Raw genomic sequence first — 18,203 nt, 5'->3', positions numbered from 1 at the left:
GTCCAGAGCTAACACTGGGGTCCACTCTTGGTGTTACTGTTTTGTGGGCTTGACAAGTGTGTGATGAGTAGTGTCACTACTGAAGACCCCCTGTGCCATGCCTGTTCATTCCTCGCTCTGCCACATTGGTGGCACTGTCTTAGCTCGAGTCCCAGCGCAGGGCCTTTTCAGATTGGCTGCGCTGCTTTCACTGTGTTTCAGTTTCTTCCATGGCTCCTTGTGTCTCCTGGTAGCTCATTTCTTCTCAGCCTTGCACGGCACCCCTTGTCCAGATGTGCCAGTTTATTTATCCACTGGAGTGCTGAAGGGCACCTTGGATGTGTCCAGGTTTGGTGATGGGAATGAAACTGCTGTAGGCACCTGGGTAAGATTGTTGTGGACAGAAGTTTCTGCTTCCTTTGATTAAATGCCAAAGGAACATGACTGCTAGTTGTGGAATGAGGAGTGTTGAAGCTGCCAAATGGTCATACACAGTGGCTGTGCCATCTCTTATCCCACCAGTAGTGAAAAAGAGTGCCGTTGCTCCCCGTCCTCCTCAGGATTTAGTGTCCAAGTTCTGGATTTTGGCCATTCTAATAGGTGTGCAGTGGTACCTCAGGTTTGTGTGTTTTTTTCTTTTTTTCCCTTTATACTGGGGATTGAACCAGGGGTGCTCTATCACTGAGCTAACCTCCTAGCCTTTGTATTTTTCACTTTGAGACAGGGCCTGGATAAGTTACTGGGGCTGGCTTTGAACTTGTGTTCCTACTGCCTCAGCCTCCTGAGCTGCTGGAATTACAGGCATGCGCCACTGTGCCTGGCTATTTATTTTTGATTGGTACTGTCTATATATACATAAAGGTGAAACTACTTGTGGTATATTTATACATGCATATGACATGATTTTGTTAAATTTGTTCCACATTTTCTTGCCTTTCCTGTCCCTTCTCCCTCCATCTCCTACTCCTGTGATCCTTCCCCTATTTTTATGATAGTTCATTCCCATTTCCTTTCCCTTATTTTGCTCCAGCTTCCACTGATGAGAGAAACAGGCTGTTATGTCCACTCAAAAGTCCTGTGCTGAAAGCTACTCCATGATGCAATGGTATTTGGAGGTGGAGTCTGGGAAGTTCTTAGATTGTGAGGGCAGATCTCTCTGGAATGGGATTAATGTCCTTAGAAAAGAGATTATGGTTCTCCCTTGCCCTTGTATCATGTGTGGACACATGGTCACCTGTGAACCAGAAAGTAGGCCCTCACTAATCACCAAACCTGCCGGAATGGTGAGTAACGCATCTCTGCTGTTGACAAGCCATGCAGTCTTTGGCATCTGGTATGATGACTTCGTGGGTAAGAAGTTTGGGACTGTACTGAATGTCTAGTTGGGAGGAGATGGTGCTTTGAGTGTTGATCCTTTCCTCTGCACAGATGAGGGTTCTTCCATGTATTTAGGGTTTGATTTCTTTCATCAGTTTTGTGGTTTCCTTGGTATAGAGATTGTACATATTTTGTTAGATTTGTTCCTTAGTCATTTTTTTGGGTGCAAATGTAAATGGTGGTGTGTTTTTAATTTCAGGTTCCACTTGTTCATTGCTGGTATAGAGGAACGTGGTGACGCGTGTGTGCTGACTGCTGCAGTCTTATCTCGTCGGCTCAGTGTTCCAGAGGTAGTCGTCAGGCCCTTCAGATCTGCTGCAGAACGATTCTTCCTCCGTCTCCTGCTGAGAACAGCATAGTTCTGTTTCTTGCTCCCCAGGCTGTGGACCTTTTGTCCCTTCCTCTCCCACTGCATCAGCTGGGCTCTGGAGGGTGCTCTTGAGAAGCAGCAGTGAGGGGTATCCTTGCCTCATTCCTGGTTTGAGTGGGGGAGCTTCGTGTTTCTTGCTAATGCATGTGCTGCTGTCGGTTTTTATAGATGGTCTTCATCAAGTTGAGAAAGTTCTCTTTTTAGTCCATTTTTGTTAGAATACCTGGCGGTGGGTGGGTTTTAGAGAAGCAAGCTTCTCGCTCTCCTACCATGACATCCAACATTGAAGCTTTCTCTGGCGTCTGGAGGTGGGAGCCTACTCCCCACCAGCAAGTGAGCCATCAGTCTGCAGAAGAAGCAGCAGGGTCAGGTCAGCTCTGACACCACCTGACTGGAGACACATCAGGTCCCCAGACTACACCCATTTCGCCCCAGCTGCAGTTCTGGGCCTCTGGAACTTCTGACTGACCAGCTGTAAATTGACCTTCCCACAGCCCCCTCCTCCGGTTTGATTAACCAGAACTCAGGAGTACCATACACACATTTGCCAGTTTAATGTGGAGGAGATATATATATATGTTTTGAGCCACATCCCCAGCCCTTTTACTTTTTATTTTGAGACAGGGCCTCGCTAGGTTGCTGAGGCTAGCCTGGAACTTGAGATTCTCCTGCCTCAGCCCCCCAGGTCACCGTGCGTGCATCATTGCACCTACACAGAGAGAGTGTTTTAAAGAATACAAATGAGCAGCGAGGTGGAGAGGTGCAGAGGGCAAAGCCTAGAGGGGTCCTCAGTGCAGGGGGCAGGGCTCTGGAGCTGGGTTGCCACCCTCCCAGCACACAGGTGACTTCTGTTCACCCTCCTGTGAGGGTTCCCTATTCAGAAACTTCCTGGGCCCTGTCCTTCAGAGTGTTTATGGAGTCATTGTCCTTGCATGGTGTGACCCAGCATGGTGTGATTGGACACATAGGCTGACAGACTGGGTGGGCAAGTCCAGCACTGGCCTCTGACCAGATTCTTGGGCATGCCTTCCTGGAGGGCAGGGGCAGGACACTTCTCATGGGGGTCTTGTCAGACAGGTGGTGTTTGATGAGAACTTAAGATGAGATTTCTGTGACCTGCCCTAGGTAAAAGAAATTACGGGAAGAGAAGGCGGGAGAAGGCCGGGAACAGGACTGCTCTCTGAGGCCTGAGCCTGCTCCTGAGGCTGGTGGTACCCAGCACTAACTCAGTCAGAGCCGGGGCCAGGAGCACATTTTACACGTCGTGTCGCTTCATGTCACACTAGGTGGTTTGTAAGGATGGGAGGTACCCTTGTGGCCCGTCACCTGCTACTGCCCCGCTCTTAGAATTGTTACCTTGGCAAGGCCTGAGGTTTGGAGGGGACATGTTCAAGTTGTACCCTTTCTTTGTATCTACTGAGTTTTTTGGTACCAGGTACTCAGGGGCACTTGACCACTGAGCCACATCCCCAGCCCTATTTTGTATTTTATTTAAAGCGGTCTCACGAGTTGCTTAGCGCCTCGATGTTGCTGAGGCTGGCTTTGAACTTGGGATACTCCTGCCTCAGTCTCCTGAGCTGCTGGGATTACAGGCATGTGCCACCGCATCCGCCTCTGAGTTTTTATCATGAATGGATGCTGGTGGAGTTTGTCAGATGCTTTCTCCAGTATCTACTGATGTGATGACATGAGTTTTCTATGTTAGTCTGTTGATTTGTTGGGTTACACCAACTGACTCTAATTCTCATGCACTTTTTGCTCTGTAATAATGATATTATTTTTTTGTGGTACCTGCGATGGAACCCAGGGCCTTGCACATGTTAGGCAGGTGCTCTACAACTAAGCTACATGCCCAGCCCTTCCCAAGTACTTTTAAACTAAGATCCTACTTCCAAACAAATAGTTGTGGGTTTTACTATTAGCAAGATATTGAGAGAATTGGGTGTGGTGGCAGACACCTGTGATCCCAGCAGCTCAGGAGGCTGAGGCAGGAGGATCATGAATTCAAAGCCACCCTTAGCAACTTAGTGAGGCCCTAAGCAATTTAGTGAGACCCTGTCTCAAAAGGCCTGGGGATGTGGCTCAGTGGTTAGACGCTTCTGGATTCAATCCCTGGCTCCAAAAACCAAGAGATTGATTGGTTAGGACAGGTGCATTTTATTCCCTTTCTCGTTTTGTTCTGTCCTGTTTTGAAAGGGCTTTCCAGAAAGAATTCCGAGTTCTTGTGCAGCTTATTAGTAGCACTAGCTCTGTGGCATCAGAATAAGAATGTGTCCCGGGCTTCCCAGGACCCAGAGCATGGTATCTGCATACGCTCTCTTCAAAGAAGAGACAGCTCTGAGCTGGTCAGCAGCCACCAAACAGCAACAGTTGATGATTTCAGTGGCCGTGGGAGGTTCACTTGCTTGGCCGTGCTGAGAGAGGGACACCACTGGTACCTTCTCCCCAGTCCTGGTGCCAGTGTGGTGACTAATCAGTCTAGCAGCGAGGTGGCATTTGGCTCTTTTCTCTGGAGTAAGCGTCACTGTTTTAGTTACCTGGCAGCATAATAAATTGCCTCCAAAACTGGTGGCTTGGGACAGTAACAGTCACTTATTCTTGCGTGTGGTTCTGGGATCTGAGGTTCTGGAGCAGCTCCTCAGGGCGGCCCTTGCTCAGGGTCTCACCCTGGTAGGTCAGGGGGAGCCTCCCTGGCAGCACCCTTGCTGCCGGGTCTGGTGTCTGCCCGGAACCAGCTGCATTTCTCCTGGCCTAGTGCCTCCTGGGCTCGTGCTGCCCGTGTCAGTCCAGTGAGATCCTTGCTGAGCTCTCTGAGTACCCTCTGAGTGCCAGGGGTCGTGCCTGTGGGCTCCTCTGCCTGAGGCAGCCATGTGGCTCTCCTCGGCGTCAGTGACGAGTAGGGTGACAAACGTTGGTGGAAGTCCAGCCTGGAAACAGGACTGAGGTGACCAGTGCAGGACCAGAAGGAACGGCAGATGGCTCTGGGAGAGAGCAGGCTGAAAGGTGGACCGTTCCGAGGGGCCTTGGAGGTTCAGCGGGCCCGGTGGAGGCCCGTGCCACACAGAGCTGGGAGCTGGAGCTGAGGGTAGGCCTTGCGGGCAGGTCAGCGGCACCGCAAAGGGGGTGAGGTCCGGAGGAGAGGCCAGCGGTCTGGAGAGGACATCCAGGAGCTTTCCAGAGACAGCACTGGAGAGGGTTGAGGCATGGTCAGCAGCCAGCACGCCTGAGATCTGCAAGGTTGTTCTGTTTTCCAACACTGGGGAGAGAAGACCCTGAGAGCTAGAAGATGTTGGAGGGGTGGGCTTCCTGCCTCTGTGGGAAGAGAGCAGAGTCAGGGGCTTCATGGGCACCTCTTCCCAGGAAGCTGCAAGATACGGGGCCAGGCCAGAGGTAGGAGGACACTACCCTATGGTCTAAGCTCAAGGCTGCAGGGTCCTGATGTCTTTTATTCCTTATTTCTTTCTTTCTTTAATATTTTAGTTGTAGATGGGCGTTAAGACCTTTATTTATTTTTATGTGGTGCTAAGGATCAAACCCAGTGCCTCATACATGCTAGGCAAGTGCTGCACACTGAGCTACCGCCCCAGCCCTCTTGATGTCTTTTATTCAACCAAACTTGTTCCTAGGAGCTTTATAATTCTGTTGGGGAGTTTGGGGGAATAACTGTATTAGGCAGAAACTTTGCAAATGAGAAAAGGAGGGCTGGGCGCAGTGGTGCTCACCTGTAATCCCAGTGGCTCAGGAGGCTAAGGCAGGAGGATTGCAAAAGTTCAAAGCCAGCATCAGCAAAAGTGAGGCGCTAAGCAACTCAGTAAGACCCTGTCTCTAAATGAAATACAAAATTGGGTTGGGGATGTGGCTCAGTGGTCCAGTGCCCCTGAGTTCAATCTCCATATTCCCCCCACCACAAAAAGGAGGGAATTTTTAATTAGGGGACAGCCTGCTGGGCAGCTGACTGAGCATGCTCTGCATGGGGGTAACGTGGAAGAAGACTCACTGAGCCCCTGGGAGGTGTGGTGCAGGAGCTGGTGTAGGCTGTGTCCATGTCAAGGTGAGTTGGTCAGTATCAGTCACTGGTCCCAGGGAGGGGGAGGAAGTGGGGCAAGAAGGGAAGCACACCTCCCAGGGGCTGAGAGCACCCTCTGGGGTGTCTGCTGTGAGGAGAGGATATGGACTTGGATGGTATCTCACCCAAATCCACATGAAGTCCTCATCCACGGGACCTCAGAATGTGACCTTATTTGGAAGCAGGGTGCTGGAGTGGGGTGGCCCTAATCCCAAAGAACTGGTGGACACAGATGGGATGCATGGTGGGGGTGGGAATGAGGCTGCTATTAGGGAGAGGCCCTTGAACATGCCCCAGGGCCACTGAAGGGCCATTAGAGCTGTGCATTTTGTGGGGCTTGTTTAGGACAGCCACAGGATACTGACTCATGGCTTGGCCAATGCTCTGACTCCATCTAGTAGACCTGAATGAAGATTAAAAAAAAAAAGAACCCACTTTGATGCTGATGTGGAGGGTGAGTCCCCAGGAAGTGAGTACAGAGCCCCGCGGGAGTTCTGTCTCTGTCTAGGTAGAGGGTGAGCATCTGGGTCGGTGCCGAGTTGGGAGCCCTTGTCATTGCCCCTGTGGAGCCCCTGCCCCGCCTATGATGCTTGGGCAGAGGATGGGGGCTGTGCAGCCACAATGTAGGGTGACGGAAGAAGAAAGGTAGGGAAGAGCCAAGGGCTTGGGGCCAGGGCCAGGGTTTTGTCCTTTGTCCTAGAGAGACCCGGGAGGGTGGCTCTGGGGGCAGAACGTGGGAGGCCCCTTTCACTGGCGTTGGTGCAGGGGCCTGAGGACCAGCTTGGCCCAGCATGCTCCAGGGTAGAGTGGGAAAGAGTAGCAGGGAAGGGGCAGGGCCAAGGGGTCAGCTGACACTGGCTCCTGTGCAAGGAGGGCAGAGGTGTTGGGAGCTGGCTTGGTGAAAGTTGGAGTGGGAATGGGCTCCAGTGGGCATTGGTCCCTGGGATGGGCAGACCATGGGGCCCACTGTCCCTCCTGAGGTGTCTGGCTAGTGTCCTTTCCCAGTTCCAGAGCACTATGCGTGGCCATGTCCCACCCTCCTGTGGGCAGGGCTGGCCAGTTCTGTCACCTGAGCCAGGTATCCCACTTTGCCTCCGCTGCTGTACATCCACCTCTGCATCTGGGGGATCTTCCTGCCAGGGCCAGCCTCTGTCTCCCTCTTGGGGCCGCTGGCTCAGCTTTCAGTCTCAACTTCATGTCATCTTCCACGGGGCTTCTTAGGTTGCCCGTAACAGGCTGCTGCTTGCCTCTGATGGAGGCCAGTGGCCCTCCTCTCTGCCACCTCTTCCCTGGTGAAGGCCAGTGCCCTCCTCTCTGCCACCTCTTTCCTGACGGTGGCTGGTTGGTTTCCTCCTTACTGCCATTTCATTGTTTTGTGCTTCTCTGGCCTTTCCTGCCTAGACTTGTGCTTCCTCTGATCCTGACCAGCTTCATCTCAGAACCCCACCTAGGCTCCTGTGGAGGGGCGGAGCCTACCTGGAGGATAGGCATGCTGTAGCCTAGTGGCTGTGTCCTGGCATCACGGTCAGTTTCTTAGAGGGCAGAGGGGCCTGGCACTGTGGGTTGAACAGTGCCTCCCAGCTGTATTCAAGTCCTGACACCTCCCTCACATCTCTGAATGTGACCCTACTTTGAAGTTGGGTCTTTGCAGATGTGACCTAGATAGGTTAAGAGGAGGCCTCACTGGATTAGGATCGTCCAGTCCTCTGAAGCTGCAGAGCCTTGGGAGAAGCTGCTCACCTGTTAGGTGAGGACCTATGGAGAGGCAGAGATATTGATGCTTCCAAGAAGCTCAAGGCTCCCTCTGAGCCACTGGTCCCGGAGCTGCAGGGCCCAGCTGTTCCTCTGTACCTCCAAGGAGGGCTCTTTGACTCTGGCTTGTGGAAGCCCCTCAGTGTGGTGCTTTGTGGTGGCAGCCCTGGAAACACCCAGTCTTCTCAGTTGGCATCTTCCTGCTGTGCTGGGGTCTGGCCACTGACAGCCCCTGCTGGGCTTCCAGGTGGGAAGGGTGTGCGGAGCTGCTTTCTCCTCTACTGGCAGGGGTCCACCACCACGGCCCTCCCCCATTCTGCCCTGCCGAGCAGTGCAGGCCCCTCCTGAGCTCACAGTGTTGACAGGATGTCCTTGTTGAGGGGTGTGGAGACCTTCCGCAGGTCCACATCTGCCACTGCTACAGGGCAGAGTCTGACCTCCATCAGGAAAGTGATGCTGAGGGGTGCAGGACTGCCGTCCAGCGGGGCCAAGTCAGTCTCCCAGTCTCCTCCTCAGTTGTCCTCCTCCTGCTGTGCTGGGAGGCCTCAGCAATGGTCGGTGTTGTGTTGGGTGCCCTCCTGGCCTTACTGGCCTTGCTCTGGCCTCCGTGACACTTCTGATGGTGCTGGCCAGTTGTTTGCAGTTTGCCTTCTGGGTGTGTCTGATTAGACTGAGGTTCTGTATCTTCAGTAGGAGCCCTGCTGTGGGCCGTGTCCTCCCCAGGGTCCCCTCAGAAGGCACCGTGTCCATGTGTCCTGCCTCTTGTTGTGGTCATTTGATCCTGTGGCTTAGGAGGTCCCCTGTGGGTTATTTTCCTTTGTAACTGATGAATGTCTGGTGGGGAGGTGGTTGCACACAGTGTCAGTTCAGATCCTTTCACACCGTCCCTGTGGAGTTTAGCACTCAGCTGGTGATGGTCCCTTTCTTTCTGTTTTGCAGTGCTGGGATCGAACCGGGCCCCGCACATGCCCAGCGGGCAGGCTACCCCTGAGCTGCACTCCAGCCCTCCACTGATGGCTCTTGCCTGAAACCCGTGTTGGTATGTGTGTCAGAGGGTGAGTTTATGGGGTTTCAGACTTTCCGTCTGAAACAGACCCACTCCTGTCCCATCTGCCAGCTGCCCCCAAACCTGCATCAGCCCAGCTTCACCTGCTCCTCCAGTGCTCCAGGACCATGGAGTCTGTTGCTTCCTCTCTCCTTGAACTGGGAACCAGGGTCTCCACATGGTAGACAGGGGCTCTACCACTGAGCTACATCTCCAGCCCTTCTTATTTTTATTTTGAGACAGGGTCTCACTAAGTTGCCCAGGCTGGCCTTGAACTTGGGATCCTCCTGTCTCCTGAGTTTCTGAGATTACAGGCATAGCTACCACTGGTTGTGGCTGTTTTTAAAAATAACTACTCATTATGTTATGATTTTTTTTCAAGTTGAATTGTGCTACTGTGGCCTTTTGGGGTTGACGTGTGTGTTTTTGTCTACCCAGGAGGTTTCAGCAGGAGGAGATGGTTTCAGCAGATGGTGGCACCTGGGCTGAGGGAAAGAGAACTGGTGGATGTTGGGATTGTTACAATTAAGGAGTGTCCTGCTTGTCACCCATCTAGCTGAGGGTGGACCCTACAAAGCCCTGTCCTATGAGGGTGTGACTCAGAAGTTGGGGCTGAGGTGAGCTCTTGTGCAGCGAGGCTGGGCAGCCAGACCAGTGCTGGTCCCACAGCAAGCCTGGCGCTGATTCAACCTCCTTGTTTGAAAAACACAGACCCGCTGGACCTGTCTTGGCTCACATTCCCTGTGTAGGCCAGAGCTCTGCCCAGGTCGGCGGGGGCTGTCAGTGCCAGGCACACCAGGTGCTGAAGGAACAGGGGTGTGATCCCAAAGCAGACGAGCTATATGGGAGCAGCATTCCAGCTGCTTGGGTACCCCCACCTGGAGTAGCCCCTGTGTGTGGGGAGGACTCAGTCCTGTCTGGGCCAGGCCTCCTGGTCCCCAGGTCAGGCCTGTGGCACCTGCTGGGTCTCAGGTGCAGTGTTGATGGTTACACTTGGCCCTGCTTCCTGCTTATGGAGGGCCCTGACTGCCCCATCCAGGCAGATGCCAGCTTTGGGCCTCAGTTTCAAAGTCACGCAGAGTGGGCCTGGGGATATGGCTCAAGCGGTAGCGCGCTCGCCTAGCATGCGTGCGGCCCGGGTTTGATCTTCAGCACCACATACAAACAAAGATGTTGTGTCCGCCGAGAACTAAGAAAAAATAAATAAATGTTAAAATTCTCTTTCTCTCTCTCTCTGTCCCCCTCTCTCTCACTCTCTCTTAAAAAAAAAAAACAAAAAAACAAAGTCACGCAGAGGAAGTGTTGGTGGATTCTGTTTAGAGGGTGTGTTTCCTAAGTGTGGGAAGTGAGTGCTAAGTCTTGGCAGCGTCTTGGAGGTACGGGGGTTCTCCTGGGCTTTCCTGGTCTCTCCGTGCATGGCTGAGGTCAGGTGTTCCTGCTCTCCAGTGTGGCCCTGCTTGCTGTGGCAGTGGCGCCACACTGTGGGCCAGCTGGCCGCACCTGCTGAGTTGGGGTGGACACTCACCTTGGGCAAGCTGGCTGGCTGGAAGTGGGGCTAGCGCTCGTAGGTGCTCCAGTGTGTAGCTGCCCTGTCCTGTCCTATGGCACTTGGGGACGTGTGCTCAGGAGGCCTGTGGGGTCCAGTGCTCTTCAGCTTCCAAGGCCTCTTTTGTTCTCTTTGTCCTTTCAGAGGGTGCTGTCACCGGGTTTGCCACTTTGCTTCCCGCCATCTTTGTGGCCTCTTGCTTCCTTGGCTGATGGCCTGTAGTGGCAGCTCCCACTCACCACTGGGCCCAGAGCAGTCTAAAGCCTTGTGTGAGTGGTGTCCTGGGGGCACGCTGGACCTCTTGCTGCATGGGGACATCTTACCCTGTGGGGGAGCTGGCCACCCCAGGGCCAGAGAGCTCAGGACTTGCAAACCTCCTTCTTTTAGGACTGGTGTGCTATCCTGTTCTCCCCAGAGGGACCCACGCTTCAGGGGCCAGGGCTGGGGAGGCAGACCTGGTGTGGAACCCTGCTGGCCACCTGGAAACCTGGCTCCCACTGCTGCTGTTCTTCCCTCCTTCCTTGGAGCAGGTTGGGTGGCCTTTCCTGCAGCTGTAGGAAAGGGTTTCAGTGGGGCTGGTGCTGTGTGTGCCTCTGACCCTTCATCCTTCCCCAGAAGAGCCTGTTCCTGGAGGTTCCAGGTGGTTTTGAAGGCAGGAAGGTGTTTGTCGGGCGGGATGTTAGGAGTGTACGAGAGAAGCCTCAGCACCGTGGTTCCACTCTGGTCACGTGGCCGTTTCTCTTTGCAGGCACAGCTCTGAAGAGCCTGGGGAGATGGGCTGTTGTGTCTGCCAAGCAGAGACATAACCTGAGGTTCAGCACAACCCAGCTGTGGCCTGGGCCTCCCGAGGTCCGATGTCTCAGAACTGCAGCACTCCGTGGTGGGCGGAGGGAGGGCGCTGACCATGGTCACGCTCATCACCGAGAAGCTGCAGAACCAGAGCCTGGATGACCTTACCCACAAGGCCTGTGAAGCTGGCCCGGTGAGTTGGCTCCAGCGCCAAGGGCAGAGTGCTGCCCATATGTGGTGTCCCAGAGGTGGCTGCACTGGGACGTGGAGGCCTCCCAGGCTGAGAGCTGAGGGGCCTGGTGGGCTGGGCAGCAGAGGCGCCGTGTGCATCCAGGCCCAGGCCTGTTGGCGTTGTCGGGGCCTGTGCACGTCTGCGTCCAGGTGGTCAGCACATGTGGCCTAGTCAGGTGCTCTGAGGGAACCTCTTGATTTCATCACTGTGGGTTTTGTCTGGTCTGAACCTGGCGTAGGCAGAGTAGTTTTCTACCTATGAGGTAAGTGGACTTTGTATGTCACCCTGAGGACACCCACTGCCCTGGTTAGATTGAGCGTCCAGCCTGGAGTTGGCACTGTGCAGGTGGCCTGCCTGGGGGGTCTCCATCCTGTCACCCCATCCCGGCTGGCACGTGGCTGGGCCCGTGCTAGACAGACCCAGTGTGTTGTTCCTCTCTGGGTGGACGTGGGCTGGCCCACTGTGGCTGGTCCCCTGTGGTGTGGGCCTGGCCTGCGGGCGTCGTGGGAGCGTTCCTTGTGTGCTGGAGGAGTTTCCCGAGGACCCGCCAGGTGCTCCCACAGCAGCTGCCACGTCCCGTCTTGAGAGAACTGTCGCTGTCAGGGAGAGCACAGCCGCCCTCATGAATGTGGGTGGCGCCTCGCTGTGGGGCTCCTCGTCCTCTGAGCTGGGTCCCCCAGTGGTCATGCTGTTCCTCTGTTGGCTGTCACTCATGCATGTCCTCTTGGGTTCTGGGTACTGGCCCTTGCTGGCAGTCGTGGAGCTTCGTCTGCCCAGGGTGCTGACTTTGCACTCACTTGAGGGCATCGCTGAAGACACGGTGTTTTTTGTTTGGTTTGGTTCTGGAGATTGAACATAGGGTGCTGTACCCTTGCCCTAGACCCCAGCCCTTTTTATTTTCAACCAGGGCCTCACTAAGTTGCTGAGGCTGGCCTTGAACCTTCCATCCTCCTGCCTTAGCCTCTTGAGGTGCTGGGTTGACAGGTGTGTTCCACCACACCTGGCAAAAACTTATTCTTTAAAAGCCAAATCTTTTGAGAAATTTGTATATTTTATTCTACAGCAAATTCAACTTAGGCACTAAAAGTCTCACTGTAAAAAAAAAAACAAAACTAAAAACTCAAAAACCAAATATTTGTTACAGAAATAGTTGATGGTGGTATTTAGATTTCATAAAACTTACACTTGAAAAAGAAGGTTCACACATCCAGGCTGCCTAAACATACTCAGAGCTAGGTGTGTTGGTGCACCTCTGTGATCCCAGCACCTCGGGAGGCTGAGGATGGGTGGCTGCAGGTTTAAGCCCAGCCTCAGCAACCTAGAAAAACCTTCTCTGAAATTAAAAATGGCCGGGGATGTAGCTGGGAGTTCCTTGAGTTTAATCCCCAGTACCCCTCCGTGCAAAAATGGCTTAGTTGGTAGGGTGCCCTGTGTTCAATCCTTGGCATTGCAGAAAAAACACAAGTTTTCTCGTAACAGAATTGGATATAAGTTTTAAAACTAAAATTTAAAATAATCTGAATGCAGTTAGAAGTCCCAGACATCAGCGCCCATGCCACTTGTCCAGCCCAGCCCACCCCAAGCACCTCCCTGTGCTGGATGCTTAGGACCCCACATCCCTGGCCTTGGCCTGGGTGTGGTGCACTTCAGAGGCCTCACCCAGTCCCGGAGGCTCTGGCAGGGAGGGCAATGTGTCTGTCGTGACAGAGGACTGCAGGGCCGGTCCATCCTGTCAGACCGAGTCCTCCCTGGATGCAGTGAGGTGGGCTCCTCCATCGCTGCTCTCTGTTGAGTCTCTTGGGGCTACACCCCTTGTCCCCAAGGCCTCCTTTTACCCAGGACTCAGGCTCACCCATTTCTTTCTTTTTAAAAAAAAAATATTATTATTATTTTTTTTTTAGTTGTGTGCAGACACAGTATTTTTATTGTATTCATCGGTATGTGCCAGGCAGGTGCTCTACCCCTGAGCCCCACCCCTGAGCCCCAGCCCCAGCCCCACCCATTCCTTCTGCTCTGCTTCTGTCTTTGGGGAATGGAGGTTAGTCCTGCTCTGCAGAGAGGCCTAGGGAAAGGATGGGCTACTCCAGCCTCCCCTGCCCTTCTCTTGCCCAGGTAGGCCAGTAAGTGCCTTGAGGTTGCCCACGTCTCTTCTCCTGCCACACCACCTCCCCTGTGCGTCCCCCTTCCCTGGGGCCCTCCAGCATCCCTGCTTGCTCTTGGTCAGCAGTGATTCTCGAATGGCACCATGCAGCGTGTAGCCTCTGGCTTGGCTTTCCTTCTGCGCAGCTCTCTCAGAGCTGGCCTGTAGTCACTGCCTCTCTGGTTCGCCCCCTTGTGCAGTGGGGGAGCTTCATGGCAGGAGTGAGTCTGGAGGGTTCTTCAGCACGTGGCGGTCCTGACCAGCTCCCGGGGCACTTAGCAGGGTGTTCCTTGCCCTCTGGGGAGATTTGGGTTTTGATTCCTTCCCTTGCCTGTGGCTTCAGGCCAGAGGAGACGCTGACCACTTGGAGGTCCACAGATGACCAGTGACCATAGGAGTGATGACTGGTGACACTGGGGGTTGTGGCGGGGCCTCACTGACTGCTGGAGCAGTGCTGGGGGCTGGGGGCATGATAGGGGCTGAGCACTGAAAGGTGGGAAGGGTCCTTCTGTTGCTGTGGCAGAAAGGTGGGCCATGAGGGCCCTCAGGGCCAGGGAGAGAAAAGAGTGGACAGTGCTTGTGTTTGGGTGTCCAGAGGCCTGGAGATAGCAGCAGGTACTGAATTCCACATATAGAAGTCACTCAGCTGGGTGCCTTCCCATACCTGTACCTGTTCCCATGCTGGGGTGGGGTATAAGTGCTCACCTGTGGGTGGCAGATGCTGGGCAGGGGCAAGAGTGAGTTGTGCAGTGTGTTTAAAGAAATGTTGGTGCCCCTGAGGGTGGCCAGAGTGGTCGGGGGCTGCAGGGCGATGGCCTCTGGCTGGGGCTGGAGGTGGTGGGTGGTGGGCTGTGTGCAGGTCTTGGGGAGATCCTTGCTGGCTGACAAACTGGTGGTAGTAGGAAACTGTGGACTCGGGTCAGAGTAGCTGCCCTGGGGCAGTGGGAGGGGAGGGCTGGGACGCCAGATGGAAGCAGAGAATGCAGCTGGCCTGGGTCACCATTCAGACTGGCATAGAGTGGCTGTGGCTGGCTATGGTTGGTGCTGGGGAGGGACATGGGGCTCTGGGAAGTCCCATCATGCCACTGGCCTGGGTGGATGTGGAGGTTACCAGTTCAGCTCATATCCCATGCAGCCTGTATGTGTGGGGACCTGCTGGAAGCATGTGCTGCCCCGCATGTGTGTTGGTCACTTGGGAGGTGCAGGCCTGCGGTCCTCAGTCACGGTGGCAGCCATTCGAGCTGGCTGAGGGAGCCCTGTCTTGCAAGTCTGTGGATTGGGGGCCACTTCCTTATACACTGGGGATGCAGACCTGGGAGGGTGAGCTCTGTGTGCTGTCCTGTACTCACTGTGGGGGAGTACTGGGATGGGGGGAAGGGCCACTGGCCATGAGGCATTGCCAGCCACAGACGAGGTTGCAGCCATGTGGAAGGGGCTGGGAGAGTAAGCCCCCGGCCTGGGCGGTACCACAGCTGTGCTGGTTTGCACCAGGGCCTGGGAGCCTTCAGGTGTGCGCTGTCAGTGTCAGGTGGTCTGCAGAACTGTTGCTTCTCTGCTTCTGAACCTGAAGATCACTAACTAGTGCCTGTGCCTATGCCAGCCCCCACAGCTGTGCATGTGGGCAGCTGCTATCCATGGGTGTCTTTTTCTTGGTCTCAGAACCAACCGTTAGTGCCTTTTCTGTGCAGCAGCCATGCTGTCCCTGCTACATCATGGAGTGCAGTGACGGGAAAGGCCATGTGGCATTTGCCATGGCATCTTTGTGCTGGCCCCTAGAGCTGCCTCCCTGAGGGAGTGGGAGGCTCTGCACCCTCAGTTGCCTGGCTCTGGGGCTCCTTGCTGAAGAGGAAGGCGCAATGATTGGAGCACAGACACATCCCAAGCTGCCAGAGGAGAGGCAGCAGGTGCATCAGGCTCAGTGACAGGAGGTGTGTCTGAGGCTCAGAGTGAAACTGCCCATTCATCTAGCTTAGGTTGGCAAGTTCTTGGTGCTGGGGATTGAATCCTGGGTGCTCTGTCACTGAGCTATGCCCCAGCCTTTTATATTTTTTAAAATTTTGAGACAGGGCCTTGCTAAGTTGCTGAAGCTGGTTTCAAACCTGTGATCAGGCTCCTGCCTTAGCCTCCTGAGCTGCTGGAATTACAGGTGTACGCCACCATACCTGGCTTAAAAAAACTTTCAATAATGCTGGATGTGGTGGTGCACACCTGTAATCCTAGCTCCTCACAGGCTGAAGTAGGAGGATAGAAAGTTCGAGGCCAGCCTCAGCAACTTAGCAAGATCCTCTCTCAAAATAAAAAAATAAAAAAGGGCTGGGGTGTAGCTCAGCAGAGGAGCACTTACCTTACATACATGGGCCCTGGATTCCACCTCAGCACTGGACTCACATACACACGCTCACAGAGTGTGTTTGGAAGCCAGTGCTTTTCATTTTAATCACCATTACCCCCAAAATAAAGTGTTAGGGAGAAGTAGGATTTTTTGCAGTGATGAATGCATTGGAGTATTTCTTTTCTTTTTTTTTTTTTTCTTTTTTGGTACAGGGGATTGAACTCAGGGGCACTTAACCACTGAGCCACCTCCTCAGCCCTTCTTTACATTTTATTTAGAGATAGGGTCTTCCTAAGTTGCTTTAGGGACTGGCTAAGTTGCTGAGGCTGGCTTTGAACTTGAGACCCTCCTTCCTCAGCCTCCTGAGCCACTGGGATTACAGGTGTGCACCACCATGCCAGCTAGGAGAATTTCTTTTTTCTGAATTTTCATATGTAAGTCTCAGTGCTGAAACTTCTCTCTTATCACTTTTAGTATTCTGCTGAGCAACTGAACAAAAGTGGCCATTTGTTCCCTTTGGAGGTCAGTGGTAAGTGTCTCAGAAGCCTTGACAGGGAGTAGGGTGGGACCCAGGGGAGTCTTAGAGCCAGGCCCCGGGGATCCTCTGTGTCCTCTGTGTGGGCCGGGAAGGTCGCTGGCTACTGTCTTCCCTGCTGGGCCAGTGGTCATGCATGGTCTGTGAGGATGGGCCAGGGTCAGGGCTCAGCGAGGGCTCTGCCTTCTCTGCTGGCAGCAATGTGGGTGGGGGTCAGGGGACTGTCTGGCCCTTCCTGGGAGGTACCAGGCTGCCCCATGGCATCCTTTGGCCCCTAGAGAAGGAGTCAGGTGTTGCTGTGGCTGTCACTGCGATCTGCCCTGGTGTGCACTGTGTAGCTGTGTCGTTGGGGACGGCCATGCAGGGGGGTGCCTGCGTCTTCCTAGGCTCGCCCTTCAGCCAAGGAGGCAACCTCTGAGCTTGGGGGCTGTTTCTAAGAAGTGGCACTGTGGGGTCCCAGCCTGTGAGGCTGGCAGGGACAGAGGGAGACAGCTCGGTGGTGCAGGGCGTGCACAGAGCTGGGCTTGCCCCCAGGGGTGCTCTGAGGGCCTCCTGAGACCAGGTGGTCTCCTCAGAGTGAGTTAGCCCCACAGCTGGCCTTTAGGGAGGGAGACTGTCCCGGAGCCAGTGGTCAGCACAGGTGGGCCAGCCTTGCCCGAGTGGCTGGTGGCTTCTGCTCTAACACGTACTCACCTTGTGTCACCTTTTGTCCCACTGCTGTGGCTGCATCCCTCAGAACAGAACTGGGGCAGGCTCTTGGCCTATGTCCGGATTGCTGGGGACCCCAGCCCCTGCTCACCGTCTCTCCTCCGCCCTTTGTGTCTCTTCAGTGGATGAGAGCCCCTGGAAGGCTTTTCACACAGGACGACCTGCTGGGAGCCAGGCGGCCGCGGGGCCTGTGTGCCCCTTCCTCCCAGGCCCCTGTGGCGTGGTGCACACTGAGGGTCTTCAGTGGAGGTCGGAGTCTCCCTGCTCCTGCACAGGCCCGGGGGTGGACAGTGCTCTGAACCTCTGCGAGAACACAGGGCCACCCGTGGCACCACCGACCAAGCGACACTGCCGATCTCTATCCGAGCCCGAGGAGCTGGCACGCTGCCGGTCCCCATGGCGTCCTGGCAGCTCCAAGGTCTGGACGCCAGTCTCCAAGAGGCGGTGCAACAGCGGCGGGAGTGCCACACTGCAGCGTTGCAGCCCCGGCAGCTCCTCCCTGCAGCGGAGCCCGGGTGCAGGCCTGCCCAGGAGCCCCACATCGCCTGCCGGCCCCATCTCGCCTCTGGTGCCCCGGCCTGCATCAGCCAGTAGCGGCTTCGTGGACAGCAGTGAAGGCAGCTCCTCCGGCTCGGGCCTGCCCTGGCGTCCCACAGGGCCCTGCCCGCTCTCCTCAAGGCGCCGCCTGTCCCTCTCACAGGAGCACCTCGCAGAGGCAGGGACCCGCCTGCCTTCAGCCAGCAGCACCCCCACATCCACACCCGAGCTGGGCCGGCGCCTTGGCCTGCTGCGGTGCCGCTCACAGCCATGCGTGCTCAGCGGGAGGAGGAGCCGGCGCAAACGGAGGCGTGAAGAGGATGCCAGGTGGACGCGCCCGTCCTTGGACTTACTAAAAATGACACGGGTGAGCTTCACCGTGAGTCCTGGGTGCTCAGGAGACCTAGGCCCTGATGGGGTGTGCCTGGGGGTTGTGCAAGGGGCAAGGAGCCTTGTGCAAGGATCAGTGCACCTCATTCTGAGTCGGTGTGCTATGTGGGATGACCTGGGCAGGGAGCATAGCCCCCATGGAGTGGAGTCCAACTGTGAGTGATGGTGGCCCTGTCTCTGCTTCAGAGCACCTGTAGTCACACTGGGGCAGAGCTTGCACACTGGCCCTGGGGACAGAGGAAGCCGGGAGGAGTGCATGTGCCTCTCCAGTCCAGTGGGCTGTCTGCTGGGGACCCTGCTGCATCTTCAAGGGTGGCAATCACCCGGGAAGTGAGCCCGGGACCCCAGCAGAGCTTGGGGAGCTGCTCCAAACCGTGGGCCCCTTGGCCCATGGGAGTCAGTGGG

The 18,203-nt window shown here is 55.2% G+C and overlaps 1 protein-coding gene across 35 annotated transcripts in view; it reads left to right on the top strand.

Annotated features, from left to right (window-relative positions):
• The window catches only part of Fam53a (family with sequence similarity 53 member A), a 31,660-nt gene that overhangs the window by 3,362 nt on the left and 10,095 nt on the right, over positions 1–18,203 (top strand). For 3 of the 35 annotated variants that reach the window (XM_078020815.1, XM_078020816.1, XM_040292827.2), the window contains exons 2-9: positions 1,556–1,646; positions 5,641–5,777; positions 6,138–6,246; positions 7,194–7,316; positions 8,484–8,599; positions 10,884–11,117; positions 16,103–16,157; positions 16,994–17,787. In XM_078020815.1, coding sequence (XP_077876941.1) covers positions 11,040–11,117; positions 16,103–16,157; positions 16,994–17,787 — 927 coding nt within the window. In that variant the 5' untranslated portion in view covers positions 1,556–1,646; positions 5,641–5,777; positions 6,138–6,246; ... (1 more) ...; positions 8,484–8,599; positions 10,884–11,039. Of the gene's footprint in view, positions 1–1,555; positions 1,647–1,876; positions 5,778–6,137; positions 6,247–7,193; positions 7,317–7,385; positions 7,540–8,483; positions 8,600–9,027; positions 9,207–10,279; positions 10,405–10,522; positions 10,666–10,883; positions 11,118–16,102; positions 16,158–16,993; positions 17,788–18,203 lie in introns of those variants that run through there. The other 32 variants (XM_078020813.1, XM_040292828.2, XM_021722181.3 and 29 more) reach the window with 27 other exon arrangements.

Source organism: Ictidomys tridecemlineatus, chromosome 9 (assembly GCF_052094955.1).
Source record: "Ictidomys tridecemlineatus isolate mIctTri1 chromosome 9, mIctTri1.hap1, whole genome shotgun sequence".
Taxonomy (NCBI): Eukaryota; Metazoa; Chordata; class Mammalia; order Rodentia; family Sciuridae; genus Ictidomys; species Ictidomys tridecemlineatus.
Note: the sequence above shows the minus strand (reverse complement) of the source record. Positions and strands in the feature narration are given on the sequence as shown.